This window comes from Vulpes vulpes, chromosome 5, assembly GCF_048418805.1.
Source record: "Vulpes vulpes isolate BD-2025 chromosome 5, VulVul3, whole genome shotgun sequence".
Taxonomy (NCBI): domain Eukaryota; kingdom Metazoa; phylum Chordata; class Mammalia; order Carnivora; family Canidae; genus Vulpes; species Vulpes vulpes.
Genome location: NC_132784.1, coordinates 82,843,417 through 82,858,865, shown reverse-complemented (window position 1 = coordinate 82,858,865; position 15,449 = coordinate 82,843,417). Strand labels below are relative to the sequence as shown.

Genomic DNA, 15,449 nt, shown 5'->3' with positions numbered 1-15,449 from the left:
GTTGCTTTTAATAGTTGACAGTATTCACTATGTAACATTCAAATTTAAAATATCAAGTAACTAACCCAATCAGCAAGGGCTACTATCAATCAGATTTCACCTAACTAAAAACTGAAAGACAAGGCAGTTAATAACTCGCCTGAGGTCATCAATTCCAGAAAAATCATTTGTGCCTCAGTATGTTCTTCCTTTATGTCATTCTGGATTCTAGCCCTTGTTACATTTCATTTTTGCCCTGCTGCTGTTTTCCTCTTTTCTCCAGAGTAGTATTATGTTACTAAATTGCGGTACAACTAGATCGTCCGTTCTAGTGGAGATGGACGCCCAAAGGTTTCATCACCACAAAAGTTGGTTTACTGAAATCGTTTTTTAAAAATTTGGCACAGGGGATCCCTGGGTGGCTTGGCGGTTTGGCGCCTGCCTTTGGCCCAGGGCGCAATCCTGGAGTCCCGGGATCGAGTCCCGCGTCGGGCTCCCGGCATGGAGCCTGCTTCTCCCTCCTCCTCTGCCTCTCTCTCTCTCTCATAAATAAATATTTAAAAAAATAAAAAAATAAAAATAAAATAAAAATTTGGTACAGTGCTATGAGGGTGCCAGAAAATGAATATCCAAAATAGCTACCCTCCTGAGCTTTCTTTCCTTCCTGCTAACCCCAAAAATTCCATAAATGAATAAAGAAAACTTTTTAAATTATACAATTAAAAAGAAATAGCAAAAGAGACTCTAAAAAAACAAAAATTCTCTAACTAGACAATTATAAATAGTTACAACAAGAAAGATTAGGAGGGGACATCTGAAAAAACTAGTTTGGCTATCCAGGAAACTATGTAACTTCTGTTCTCAATTAAAGAGATCTCCAAACTGAGACAAAAAAAGTTAAAAACGAAGCCTAAAATAACAAAAGTAACGAGAGCACCTATCTCTAAGTTACACCTATCTCTAAGTTATTCTGCGTCTCTCCAAGCTAAAGAAGTTACTTCTATAGTACTGAAAATCTACAGAAAGACAAATGCAAAAACAAAAGATCAGGATTTCTTTTCTTCTCAACTTCCCATAATATTCAGTGGCCTTTCCAGATACTATTTCAAGTCCCCAATCCCTACATCCCCTGTTCTTCACCTAGAAATATCAGTACTCACTGTGCCCACATAATGGCACATAGGCACAATGGCAATAGGCAGCTGTCTGCCTCCTGTTCACCCTCCACCAATTCAATTGACAGTTGCTAGTAAAATTCATAGGAGACAGGAAAAGAACAAGAAAAGTTCCTCAATTGTAAAAAGGAAGGTAGAGAGAAATATATATATACAGTACAACAATCTATAGATGATCCAGAACAGCTCTCTTCAAATGCTGGAAGCCTTCTCATGTAGCAGAAGTCTGCTCTGTTCCAGAAAACAAAGTAGTAATACTGTGGGGAGCAGGGGGAAGGGTGGGTTGAGAGGTGACTTCTAACAAAAAGATCTTAAAGAGTTGCCCAGGGATCCCTGGGTGGCGCAGCGGTTTAGCGCCTGCCTTTGGCCCAGGGCGCGATCCTGGAGACCCGGGATCGAATCCCGCATCGGGCTCCCTGCAATGGAGCCTGCTTCTCCCTCTGCCTGTGTCTCTGCCCCTCTCTGTGTGTGTGTGTGTGATTATCATTAATAAATAAATAAAATCTTTTAAAAAAAAAGAGTCGCCCAAAACTGAAAGAGAGAACCAGGCCCACTAAGACCGACTCAATGCAGAAACTAAGTGAATACTTGTCAAGAATGCAGGATTTCTTAAACAGTAAGAGAACGTTTTTCCAAGCAAGTTAAGTAACCAGGAGTTTAATTTGATAAGATTTTTGTCCCACTGACGAGGAAAAAAAAAAAAAAAAAAAAAGGTAGAAGGTGAAGCCTGTAAAAATCTTTATTCCTCGACCATGGCTGTAATTGTGTAGTTAAGTCTGAATGAATGGAAGCAGCTGACCCTAATTGGAAAACAAAAAAGTATAATGTTAAAGAGTTCCAGTATCACTTACTTTGAATTATATTCATAAAAAGTCTAAAGCTTGTCCATTTAGAAAACAAATGATTGTTGATAATCTTAACGAGTATCTTTTGAATTATCAGTTGCTTAAACCAAACTACCCTTTAGGATGAGTCAATACCACTGAATTTTTTGAACTCTGTTGAGAGTTCAAAGTAAAAACTTGGGAACTGTAATTCATTTAAAATGGAGACCAAAGGGGTTTTTTTTTCCCCCAATGATTGAAGTAGATTTCATTTACTTCTATGTTTGGATAACAACATTATGGGGAACACAATTAAATTTCTAATAATTTACAACGATTCAAATACCAAGAATCACCTATGTCCCTCCTTCCTAAGGCTACTTACAAATCATGCTTATAGTACCAAGATTTTAAAGTGTGCTCTAGTTGCCTACTCAACAACGTTACTCACTGAAAAGATCAAAAGAAAAGAAAATTCTTCAGGAAAATTTCTATCAGTAAAAACACTGCAGTAAATAGCTCTGTACAAAAATCATTTTCTCCCTCATGGATTAATCCACCTTAACAGGGTTTTTGCTGATGAAGCTACAAATACTTCTATATAATGATTTAGTCAAACTAACAAGTATTTATTTAGAATCTACGATGTGTAAGGCACAGTGTGATATCATTCATAATCTCTGCCCCAGAGATTTCTACCTATTTAGAAAAACACATAAGGTAAGAAAGAACATAAAAGAATATAAAAATGTAAAGGAAGTATAGAGACAATAGATAGTACAGAACGTTAAAGGAAACAGTCTACTTTAGCTGAGCATGGCCAAGAAGCACACCTTCCCTTTTCCTCAGGAAATATGAATTCTGAACTCTGCCCAATAGTCTCTTTCATGTATGTTTTTGCGCTCATGCTCCAACAAAAGCACCGGAGTAACTAGTGGGAGAGATAAAGAAATGAGCAGAAGCCAAGCAATTTACAATTCCAACTTTGGCTGAACGTCTCTCCTGCTACTCTCTCATTCTTCTCTATTGCTTACATACAATTCGTTGCCCCCCCAAAAAGGGACCAATTACTAAAAAACACCCAGAAGTTTGGAATACAAGAAATAAGATGGAAAGGTTGACACACCTCCTCTACTTCCTCCCACTGGTAATGCTTTTCCCAAATTACCTGGTCTACAACATACCAAGACTGAGTCAAGAAGAGCAAATGTGGGTTTGGGACTTACTTATGCATAGACACTTCAGAATTTAACTTTAGAAGTTCATTTTATTACAATACAGATGTCCCAACAATACTATGGGACTTTACCTACACTGTTATTCTCAGGATCTCACTACCTGAACAGCCTACAAACACAAATTTAACAAGATACTAGTAAGAGTTTAACAATGAAGAAATAAAAAGCTTTTTCTTTTTGCTTTCAGTGTTTTAAAACAGAGGAACTCCAATTAAAAGACTTAAAGTAAAAGGCCTCACTTGGTTTTGTATCAGCTTAAACATGAAAAATCACTTATATGTTGCAGAGCATTAAAATTCTAATTACCCCCATAATATAAAAGATCTTGGAATTCACTCACTGACCCAAATTGGGTCATTTTTACCTAAGCATCTCAGTTTACTCTTCTGTAAAATGAATTTGACCAAATGCTAAGAGGACTGTAAGATCTTAAAATATCTTAGATTCTACTAACAATATAGTAACAAAATTAACACCCTGTTGTTGTAATTTTAACATATGAAAGTATTTAATTTTTTTTAAACAGTACTAATCTTCCTCTAGTTCTAAATATAAACTGTGACATTAATTACATAAAACTCTGACAAACTGTATGTTTAACCTCTAAGTCACACAAAATGTATTCGGAGAAAAGCATCTGCCACGTGGGAATTATCTACAGTAAAATAACAGTGGTCAGATTAAACCAATTCATCCTCCTTACAATACTTGGAATTCTACTCTCATGCCAAAAAGATACCCATGTTAGCACACGAGGAAATTCTTATCTTTTCCTTCTTAAATTCAAATTTTAAATACTTCTCTCTCTCTCTCTCTCTCTCTCACACACACACACACACACACACACAAACACACAACACACCCAGGCAGGCAGAGAGAAACAAATGAAGCATTATAAATTCTTTTTTTTTTTTTTTCCTGTGACAAGGTGAATGCAAAACAAAGTAATCTTGCCCTCTGCATTGCAGAGAAATAGTTCATGCAACCAATGGGAGAAACGAATACATCAGAGATTTTAACTGTCATGAACTTCGGATGTTAGCCCCAAGAAAAAATTTTATTTACAAAATAGTTAAGAATATTTTTATTTCAACATACTTATTAACAAAGAAATTCTATAGAACAGCTGCATTGAGAATTCTAAGTAGAGACACACTGCAGTGCTCTGAAAGGAAATGTTCTCTTCTCTAACAATGACAGCATCCTTTTTTCAGTATATTAACTGAAAAGATACAAAGAGCAAATAGACTCTAGGGAACAGTATGAAAAACAGGACATTTTGGCTATCACTTCTGGTCACATATTGGTTACAAAGCTCTCAGGCTGTTTTGCAAGAGAACGCTGGTTAATCTTTCACCTACCAAAATAACTAGTGTCTTTATTCTACATCAAAACTGATTACATCTTACCATATAAATTAAAATTAAGGCTTGGTTTCAAAATCCTGTCTTGCATAGCCTAGAGCCTAGTTCTATACCAACAAACTGATGAAGAAAACTAGGCAATCACTCAAATAATTATTACTTATAAAAGTGTAAAGATCTGGAAATGGGAGTTTTGCACTTCATTCTTTCCATTATAGCTTCATTTCTCCTCTTTGCTAAACACACACCAAGTCTTCATAAGCCCAAATTTCAAAAACTACCAGACCATTTAGTTGCATTACATAATAGGATCATATTTCATTAATGTTAAGCATGCATTCTCACTGAACAGATGCTTAGCTTTCCCCTCACGGCTCAACTTATTAGAAAATTAACAAATAACTTTGAGTTTTAAATGCAATGCAACAAAATTATTGCAATTCTCCAAGTCTTAAAGTAATACTACATATCTAGAAGTAATTCTGGTCAGGATACTTGATTTTAGAATCCATTAAAAAAGAGATTTTGTCCAGTAGACTCATGAATAGGGCAAGCCTGAAATACAGCTCAAATAGAAGTTGCTACGTGGACTGAAATAAAAAGGTATCCAGTTATAAATACCACCTTACTTTATACTGCATAAGGATTTCTACAAAGGTTCAAAATTGATTTGTAAAGTAAATCCTATTTTAGGTGTATCAGAAATGCTCACTATTACAAAATCACAGTTAAAACCTTTCACACAGTAAATCATCTAGATAGAGAAAAAATGCGATTTAAACTAGAAACCAGATATGCTTAGAGAAAAATCCAAATGCCTTAAGTTTCTCAGAAAGTTAAAATTAAATTTCAATAGTAATTGAGTCACAACATCAGTAATGTAAAAATTTAGCTATTTAACAAGTAGGTAGCTCATCCTTTGAGTTACCACAAAACCTCACTTAACTGTAATTTGACCTTCCACCAGCACCCAGAACACAGAAGATGGGGGGGGGAAAAAAGATATGAAGTACTTTTGTTACTCGGTGTAGTTTTTTTTTCTCAACCAATACAAGGGAACTTTTTAGTACTTAACAGCCTAGTCTATAATCTCTGAAGTAACAGTTACATTACTTTCTTCTCTCTAAGGGCGGTGGGGGGTGGTTAAAACAGGGGCTGGTGTTAGGCAACATATATAAATCCACACACGAGTGACCTGTCACTGTCAAGTCCTCATAGGGCCTATAAGCTAAACTCTCATACACATTTGGAGCACTAGACTCAGTCACTTTGTAACTAACCTGGCTGCTAATCAGTGCCTGACTTTACACTAAGGACTCAGAAAAATTATTTTTCAGTCGGTAAAATATAAATATCTACATTTAGAAGTCTTTACTTACAATATTACATCGTTACTATTTATCTTTTGATTCCTATCCTAAAAGAAGGCACGCATTCCTAAGAATTCTGAAAATTAAACTACTCAGGCATCAACCACCTTGACAGGATTGCTTATTGTAGTAAGAGGATTTAAAAAGACACCTAAGTCTCAGAATCAGAGTAGCAAAACTAAATTACATGGCTGACTCAGAAGAGTCACTGAGTTACTGGCCTTGGGCATGCATATTCCATATTTAAATGTAGCTACATTACAAGTAAAATACTTTTGTTGCCACTGATAAATTTAGTATTTGTCATTTGTAATAAACCACACTTATTTATCAAAATAAAGTATTACCAAAAGGTAGACATCTACAAGTAGTGCATGTCGGGATTTCAAATAAAATCAAAAAAATTCAAGTAAAATTCCCAAATAGAGAAAATGAGGCAGATTCGCATCGAATCCAAAAATGTTTGTTTTAAAACTCCCCCCAAAACATAAAATCATTGAACAGCACTAAAATAATTAAGGCCTACACCACTTTCTTCAAGTTCTTTGCTGCGGCCCAAATTTCAGCCAGCTTCAGCATCTGAAGTAATACGGTTAGGTGGATGGCTAACTAAACGTTTTTAAAGGACTTCGTCAAAATTCAGGATGTTATGATAAACACGTTTTACTAGAAGAGGACAAGCACAAGTCATGCAGGCAAAGTTATAATTTTTAAGATAAAAGGCAAAAAAGTTTGCATAGTAGCTACAGGAGTAACGACCCCGTGTTTCGTGCTATGGATCTGCTTCTCCCTTTGCAGCTCCAGCCTTACAGGAGGCTGCATGGTGGACTCACCCCGCGGAGCCCCTCTCCCTACGTGCGCGCACACACACACGCACACACACACACACACGCACGCACACACGTGTCCCTCCGAACAGTAGGTGCACTGTCCTGCGCTGGGAGCGTCAAACAAAAGGCCTGCTTGAAGACGAACTCCCGGCCCGACCCCGCACGGCTGACGACTGGGTCCAAAAGCTCGTGGGTGTGGCTGCCGTGTTTCCTGGAGGGGGGCGCGGAGGGCCGGCCGGGGCGGCCGCCGGTGCCTGCCCTCCCCCTCCGCTTTCGCTTTGTGCTCACAATGCAGCTCCGGCACAGCGCTCCCTCGGCTCGCGGCCGCCGCCATGTTAGACGCGCTCTCCATGTGCCCGCGGGCCCCGCCACCCCCTCGGCCCCCGCCGGCCCCACGCCCCCCCGCGGGCCCCCTCCGGGCGGCCTCCCTCCCCCCGCCCTGTACGGTCCCGGAGGGGCAGGGAGCCGCGGCGGAGAATCTCGGGATGGAGTTGAGCGTGAGGCTGGGGGGGGGGGGGCACCTAGACAATCGGAACAAAGAAGGAAACGTGGGGGCGCCCGTCGGACGGGGGCGCCGGGGGTGCGCGGCACGTCGAGGCCCCACTCAACACGGGGCCTGGTGCAGAAGCAGTCCCCGGCGAGGCTGCGGGGGGGAGGCCGCCGGCAGGCCCGAGGCACCAGGCCCGAGGCGGCCGGGCAGCCCCGGGCCCCTCCCCGCACCCCCGCACCCCCCCGCGGGCCCTCGGGGCGGAGAGCGGGCATCACCGCGGGGCCGGCGGCAGGACGCGCCCGGCCTCACGCGTCCCAGCCCCGAGGCCGGAGGCGACGACGAGCGGCCGGCCCAGGTGACAGGCACCTCCCGCAGCCGCCCGCGGGCGGGGCGGGGCGCGGCGTGGGTGCGGGTGCGGGTGCGGGGGCTGCGCCGGGGCCGCCGAGCATCCAGCCCCCCCGCCCCCGCCAGCTCCTGGCACCTTTTTCTTCTCCAGGTTCCGGAGTTTCTTGTCGATCACCCCGAGGATCTGCTTCATGGCCTCGGTCTGGACAGCGCCGGTGCCGGTCGCGGGGTGCTGGGAGGCGGGCGCAGCCGCCCCGGCCCCCGCCGCCCCCGCCGCCGCCGCCGCCTCGCTCCCGGAGGAACCCGACGGGGGCGGCGGGCCCGACGACTTGCTGCCGCTTCCGCTGTGGCTGGTGGCCGACGGCATCTTCAGACCGGGAGAGGAGACAAGAAAAAGCGGGAGAGAGGAAGGACGAGAGCGGCGAGTCAGGCGGCGGACGGGGCGAGACGCGGGACAAAACGCGCAGCGGGCGGGAGGCTGCGCGAGCGGGCGGGCGGGGCGGGGCGGGGGCGGGGACGGGCCGGCGCGCGCCGCCGGGGCAGGAAGACACCGAGGGCGCGCGCGCGACCCGCCAGCGGGGCGCCCGGCCCGGCCCGGCCCCGCCCCCCGCCCCCCGCCGGCCTACCCGCCCCGGGGCACCGAGGCTCGCGCCGGGGGCGGGGCCGGGCAGCGCCGGCCGCCAACGGCCAGGGCAACGGTCCCCGCCGCCGAGGGGGGCGGGAGGAGGGAGGAGGGAGGAGAAGGGCGCTGGTGACGGCCCGCGGCGGGGGGCGGGGGGCGGGGGAAGGGCACTCGGGGCAGCTCGGGGCAGCTCGGGCAGCGGCCGTGTTCCCCGTCGGCGCCTCGGTCCGGGTGGCGCTCACCGTGCGCGCGCGGAGGCCGCTGGAGGTCCCGAGGGGGCGGCCGAGGGGGCGGGGGTGGCTGCGCGTCCCGGGCAGTGTCGTGCGCTCCGTGGGCGCAGGCCGCTCCGCCCTGTCCCCGCCGCGCCGAGCGCCGCTGCTAGTGAGGCGGAGAGCCGCGAGCGGGCGGGACTTGGGCGGCCGGCCTCCGGGGCGGAGGGGGCCTTCGCCGCCGCTCGGGCTGCCCGGCGCGAACGCCTGCGGGGAAGGGCGGCCCCGGCCGCGTCCCGCCGCCCCCGCGCCCGCCGCCGGCCCGGGGGGTGAGAGAGGGGGCGCCCGCTCGGCGCGGGGGCGCGGGGCCGCGGGGGCTGCGGGGCGGCGCCTCGCGGGCGGAGCGGCGGCGCGGCTGGGGTCCTTCAGGCGGGGTCGCCGGGCACCCCGGCGGGGACAATAGGTGTCAAGCCGCTGGCCGGGAGCTGGCGCCTGCCCCGTGCGGAGCCCGCGGGGGGGGGGGCGGGGGGCGCGGGGGCAAAGGTGCCTGCAGGCGAGGGGTGCGCGCAGCGCCTGGTGCACAAGCCCTGCCGCGTGCTCGGCCAGCACACGCGCGCACCCCGGAAGGTGTCTCGAAAAAAAAAAGACGGTTCCGCCGCTTTCCGCACAGAACATGCACCCGGCAGGTGACCTAGGAGCCCTGCGTGGAACCCGCGGCTCCGTAGCAGCCTTAAGCCCCCGGACTCGGGTTAAAAGTCATCCCCTCCGTACCTTAAGACGACCCTTAGCCGACAAGCCCGGGTATTAACAAATTAGGCTCTTGTTTTCTTTTTTGTCTCGGATTTACCTGATACTCTTTAAAAAGAGAGCGTTGCATGAATACAAAAAAACAAAAAACCTTCTTCTGCTCCAAGAGGGTAAGACAGACCGACCCGTCCTGTCATTGAAGCGGGGGCGGGGGGTGGACAGTGAACCCAACACGGGCGAAGAGGGGGAAGAAAATGGATTAAAGACCCCAGTCAACGGGGAACTTCAGCCACCTAATGTCTGACAATAGTAAATGACCAGCGCATAATTCAAATTCTCGGAAAAGGGGTTTTTGAAGAGGGCTCCACGGGAGCCCAGCGTTCCCTGGGGAATCAGGGCCTCCTGGGAGCCGCAGCCCCGAGGCCCCGGCGCTGCACCGTGGGTCCAGCCCCGTCCAGGTGTTCTTGCGCACCTGAATGCGTGCGGGGAGCTCTCTAGTGCTAGGCATTGCGAACAAAACGAAACTATCTTCGCGGAATTTCATCTTAAGCGTGGAAAAGAAAAGCGACTGTCCCATAGTGGAACGGTACAGAGGAAGTCAAGAGCCACCCGGGTAGGTGGTCAGGAAAAGCCCTTAGGGGCACCTGAGGCAAGATTGGAGGACACGCGCGGAAGGATGCCACGCAGTTAACCTTGAAGGCAGGATTTTCCAGGTACAGGGAGCACCCAGGTGTCGGGGTCTGAGATGGGAGCGCGCTGGCTGGGCTCAAGAACAGCCAGCAGGCCACCGGCTGAAGCAAAGTAGAAGAGGTCAAGGACATAAAAGAGGCGCCGTGTTTTGGAGCCCGCCCGGGCCATCACGAGGACTTTGGAGGACTTTGGCCTTTGCCGAGTGAAATCCATAGTTTTCATGCAGCAGAGTGACGTGGTCAGCCTTGGCTTTTTTTTTTTTTTTTTTTAATGATAGAGAGAGAGGCAGAGACACAGAGGCTGAGGGAGAAACAGGCTCCATGCCTGTTTGGCATGGGAGACTCGATGGGACTCGATCCCGGGTCTCCAGGATCGCTCCCTGGGCCAAAGGCAGGCGCTAACCCGCTGCGCCACCCAGGGATCCCCAGCCTGGGCTTTAAAAGAAATCCTCCTGCTGCTGTGTAAAGAATTTACCGTTGTGGGTGGATTAGAGGTGAGACGGCGAGTGGGGCAAGCGCCCAAGGTGGGAGCCCAGTGAGGAGGCTATTGAAATAATATGGCCCAGAGTCGGTGGTAGCCAAGGTCAGGGCGTCACAGTGAAGGTGGCAAGGATGTGTGGCTGGATGCTCTGTATCGTGATAATAGAACCAACAGAATTTGCCAACAAATTGTAAGGTGCAAGAGAAGTCAAAATTGGCCTAAGGTTATTCAAGATTGAAGCACCTGCACCGCTAGGCCCAGAGGCTGGAAAGGAAGACTTAAAATCCTTTAATCCCTTGCATCTCTTAGTATGCTCACCCTGCCTACTCCCACTGTCAGAACCTCAGGCCCTACCCTGGGCCTACTGTATCAATCCGCATTTTAACAAGATCCTCAGCTGATTTGCATGCACATTGAACTTTGGTTGGGGGGGGTGTGGAATCACTGCTTTATTCCTTAGAACTTAACCAATGTCTTTAAGATCAGACATGAAAGATTCTATTAGACAAATTCTCCCCAGATGGACAAGAAACTCCAGAGATGGAGCACAGCACTCCGTTTTTAACACCATCACACACATACACACAAGCCCCCTCCCCCCCTCCCCCATGATTCTAAAGTTTGGAGACCTCTTAATGTACGATTTGGGTTTGAGCTGAAGAGGGCTTGTGAGAAGGAGGGGTCTCCTCCGCCTTTCACTGGCACATCATACAGTAACCATCATAGAAGCATAAAGGCCCATAGTCAGCTAAGTTAGGCTTTTCTTCAAAGAAAAAGGAAAGATGACAACACAGGTGACAAAGATTCTCACTTGAGGGCGGGTATCTCACAGCCCCAGTATATCAACATAGGCTAGCTTATGCTGCAGTAACAATCCTAAAAGGTCTGTGACTTAAAACAGGGGTCTGCAAGTCCAGGGCCAAGTGGCCTTTTGTTTTTGTAAAGCTTTTTTGGGATGCAGCCACACCCATTCATGTGTATGTTTTCTATGGCTGCTTTCATGCCACAGCAGAGCAGAGTTGAGTAGTTGTGGCAGAGACAGTATGGTGTGCAAACCCTAAAATACTCCTGCTTTACAGAAAGAAGTTTGCCAATGCTCTGCTTAAATGATACACATCCATTGTGGTTCAGCAGAGGGCTATGCTTACAGCAGTCAGTAGATTAAGGCTGATGAAGAAACCATATCTCCTGTGTTGCTGATTATTATAAGGAAAGAGAACTAGGGAGTATCTCTAGTCAAATACCCCAGAGACACTTGCCACATGTGTGCTCACACCCCACTGGCCAGAAAGAATCACATGATCCCACAACCAAGAGGTGCTATCAAATGCCTAGCAGCAAGCCAGGTAAACCAGAAGTATTTGGTGAATGTACATACCTGTGTCCATGCTCTCACTTCCTACAATACAGTGATCCCAATCCCATCTCCTTGGTTTTTGGACATTTTCACAGTTGTGTATTCAGGTCAGCAAGTCCAGGAAGACCAATACATTTTAAGGCAAATCACTGTCTTTTAGTTTGATGCCTTGGTCCCAGCAAACCAGTTATCTCTTTCCTACTTGACAGAAAGGTAACTGAAGCTATGTTTATGTGAATTTTTAATCTTTTTTTGTAAAGATTTTATTTGACAGCACAAGTAGGAGGAGTGGCAGAGGGAGAAAGAGAAGCAGGCTTCCCGCTGAGTAGGGAGCCAGATGATGTGATGATGTGGGGCTATGATGCGGCACTCAATCCCAGTACTTCAGGATCACGACCTGAGCCAAAGGCAGATGCTTAACCAACTGAGCCACCCAGGCGCCCCGGGATTTCTAATCCTTTACTGTTTTTTTAACCTTTTTTTTTTTTTCTAATTCAAAGCCATGCAGTAGCTTGGGGGCATTGTATCACTGAAGAAACAAAATTTTTTTCCCAGCAAACCAGTGGGAGAAACAGCATATGCCTATCCAGGAACACCCTGGAGATACTGTGAGTTCAGTTCCAGACCATCACAATAAAGCAAATATTGCAATAAAGTGAATCAAATGAATTTTTTGGTTTCCCAGTACATATAAAAGTTATGCTTACACTATACTGTAGTGTATTAAGTGTGCAGTAATAGGTTTAAAACATAATGTATAAGCCTTAATTTAAAAGCATTGCTAAAAAAAAATGCTAACCATCATCTGAGCTTTAAGCAAGTCATAATCACTAATCACAGAACACCATAATAAATATAATAATGATGAAAAAGTTTGAAATTCTATGAGAATCACCAAGATGTGACACAGACACTAAGTGGGAAGATGCTGTTTGCTTGACCCAGGGTTGCCACAAACCGTCAATTGGTAAAAAAACAATATCTGCAAAGCACAATAAAATGAGATATGCCTGTAAATGGAAAACACTCCAAAGATGTTGGTTTTAAAGTTATATTCAATATTAACATATTTTAATAACACAAATCTCCTAAGTTGACATTTATTTCATTCATTAGACCACGGCACTCTGAAGTCTTCACAGGCAAGTGAAGTGAATAATTGAACTACTTATCCTGATCATTTTGGCAAAATAGTCCAGCTACTTCAACTTCAATCACCCAATAAACTAATGCCAAGCTTATTTATAATAAGGAACCGAGGGGAACTTTCATCTGAATCATGTTCCCTCTCTGTGTCAGATTGACAGAAACCTAGTCTAGGTATGAACTACAGTGTTCATACAGCTAAGGCTGTATGTCTTTTAAATTTGTTTAAAGTCTTTTAAATTTGTTTTTCAGTCATTTTACTACAAGTGAGCTATAAATATTTTTCCAGTTCTGCCCTGTTAAATGATAATGTTGCAATTATTCGTCCATGTGTCCTTGAGTCCCCACTAGACTCTGAGCCTTACAAGAGAAGGTAGTTGTTTTGTTTAGTTTCTTGTCTCTGCATTCTCAGAAGCAATAATATGCCTGGCACAAATGTTTTTTTAAAGATTTATTTATTTGAGAGAGCTAGCAGGGAGGGATGGAGAGGGAAGGAGAAAGAATCTGAAGCAGACACCACACTGAAGAGCCCAATGTGGGGCTCCATCCCACTACCCTGAGATCATGACCTCAGCCAAAACCAAGAGTCAGACACTCAACCAATGAGCCACCCAGGCACCCCCTGGCACAAATGTTTTGTCAGTAAACATCGCTTACTATATTAACATAGCAGTATGGTATTGATATTATTCTTATTGTTGATCCATACTGCCTCTTACATGGTGGTCATCAGCTGAGATAACATTCTTTTCTACTTACATTTTCATGTGTCCACCTTAATTTTAAGTTAACATCACTTTTAGAGATATGCTTCATATTCTGTAGAGGTACAATTCATCCAGAATAGTCTTTTAGGATTTCACAAAATACTGTCGTTTCTAATTGAACACTCTCAGAAGCTACGCACTATTTTCAACATAATAGCAAAAATACTTTGACCGCAGGCATTAAAATGTTCCATAGAGTTACTTACGTGAATTGTACATTCTCTTCACTTAATGTTCCCATTTCAATGGTTCTCAACCTGTGGCAAATTTTGCTCCCCTGAGGATATTTGGCAATGTCTGGAGGTATTTTTAAGTGGTCACAACTTGTTGGGGAGGGGGGGCACTGACATCTAGCGGGTAGAGGCCAAGGATGCTTCAACATCCTGCAGTGCACAGGACAATGCAGAATTATCGAGATGAAAATACTGATAATGCTGAAATTGGACAACTCTATTTTTTGAGGCCAGAAATGTAGTTATTTGTTCCAGTACTTCACAAGTAAAAATATTCAGATGACAATGATGAAAAAAAAGTCTTTAGAAAGACGATGTGCAGAGATGTAACACTGAACTATAAACAGATTATCATCTTGCGTCTTGGCAACTGATGCATAATCATGGTCTCTCTCAGGCAATACATGGTATATACTCATTTCTTCCACTAATACTTACAACCCACTGTGAACAATAATCTTCTGAGAAAATTTCCTTCACAGCAACATTAGAAGGAATGAAACTTTGTGTATCTCAAAGTTACATGCTAGGAGAATATAAGTGCAAAGGTAACTAGCTTATTCAGGATTGTTTCTACAATTGTTTAGGATCTGTATTATGTCAAGAATAACTTTCCCACCTAAGAGCAGACCTGCCCCTACATTAACAGTTAACCCTTCAGGTGTTAATAACATTTTCTCCTTTTTGAGGGTCTAAGAACTAGACTGTTTAAAGGTCTCCTAAGCACTCAATGGCTAAACTAAAGACATGGAAATTGTTACTGAAAGATGCAGGTCCTCTGTTACTTTTTTTTTCTTGTATAAATCTCCAGTAAGTGGAGACTCTGCAAAGGAGAGAGGTATGGAAGCCCCAGCTCACCATAAGGCTCATGCTTTATCGGGTGTTTCTCAAAATGGGCACTGCCCACGACCTTCCAAACCACCTGAAGCACTGAGAATGAAGGTCCCTGAACTCCACCCCAGATATTGCAGCTAGAGCCCAGAATCTGAGGCTTAGAAACATGCATTTTATAAACCACAAACTCCCCTTTGCACATTTAAGTTTGTCAATCTCTGCTCCATAGACATAGCATGCTTATTTTTGCCAAAATAAGGACCATCGACATTCAAACAAAAACTCCTCTTCTCAGGGTACCTTCTTCTCTTTCCTCCCAGGGAATGCTGTGAGGGGCTTTTAAGTAGGGCATGTTGATAATCCCCAGCTAGGCAGGAAAGGACCAAAACACGTGTTGCTGATTTGGGCAAGAGCAATCGGATTCCGAGATCGGAGAGAAAATGCTCAGAGAAATAGGCTGTGCAGAGAAAACAAGCAGAATGTCAAAGGGAAGGTAGGATCAGGGAAAGAAAAAGAAAGGTGACTCAGCAGATCTTTAATCTACTAATGTGCCTTATGCCTGGAAAGTTGATGGCTGAGGAAGAGGAGCAGGAAAGGAGCAGGGGAGCTAAAAGGCCAACAGGCTTCACACTCACCTGGGGGCCTACGTAAGCCCCTCCCCTCACAGGACCCTATCCCCAGTGGGGGCATGTGCGGGTCCCCGCAGCTGATAATTCACATTCCTGATTAAGTCCTCTACTGACGTGAGT

General features: G+C 45.7%; 1 protein-coding gene across 1 annotated transcript in view; it reads right to left on the bottom strand.

Moving 5' to 3' along the window:
- Nucleotides 1-8,637, bottom strand: part of CAPRIN1 (cell cycle associated protein 1) — a 38,350-nt gene extending 29,713 nt beyond the window's left edge. The window contains exons 1-2 of the mRNA XM_072759098.1: nucleotides 8,480-8,637; nucleotides 7,752-7,982 (exon numbers count right to left, since the gene is read on the bottom strand). Of these exons, the coding sequence (XP_072615199.1) occupies nucleotides 7,752-7,982 (231 nt within the window). The 5' untranslated portion in view covers nucleotides 8,480-8,637. The remainder of the gene's footprint in view (nucleotides 1-7,751; nucleotides 7,983-8,479) is intronic.
- Between the last annotated feature and the right edge of the window lie 6,812 nt (nucleotides 8,638-15,449).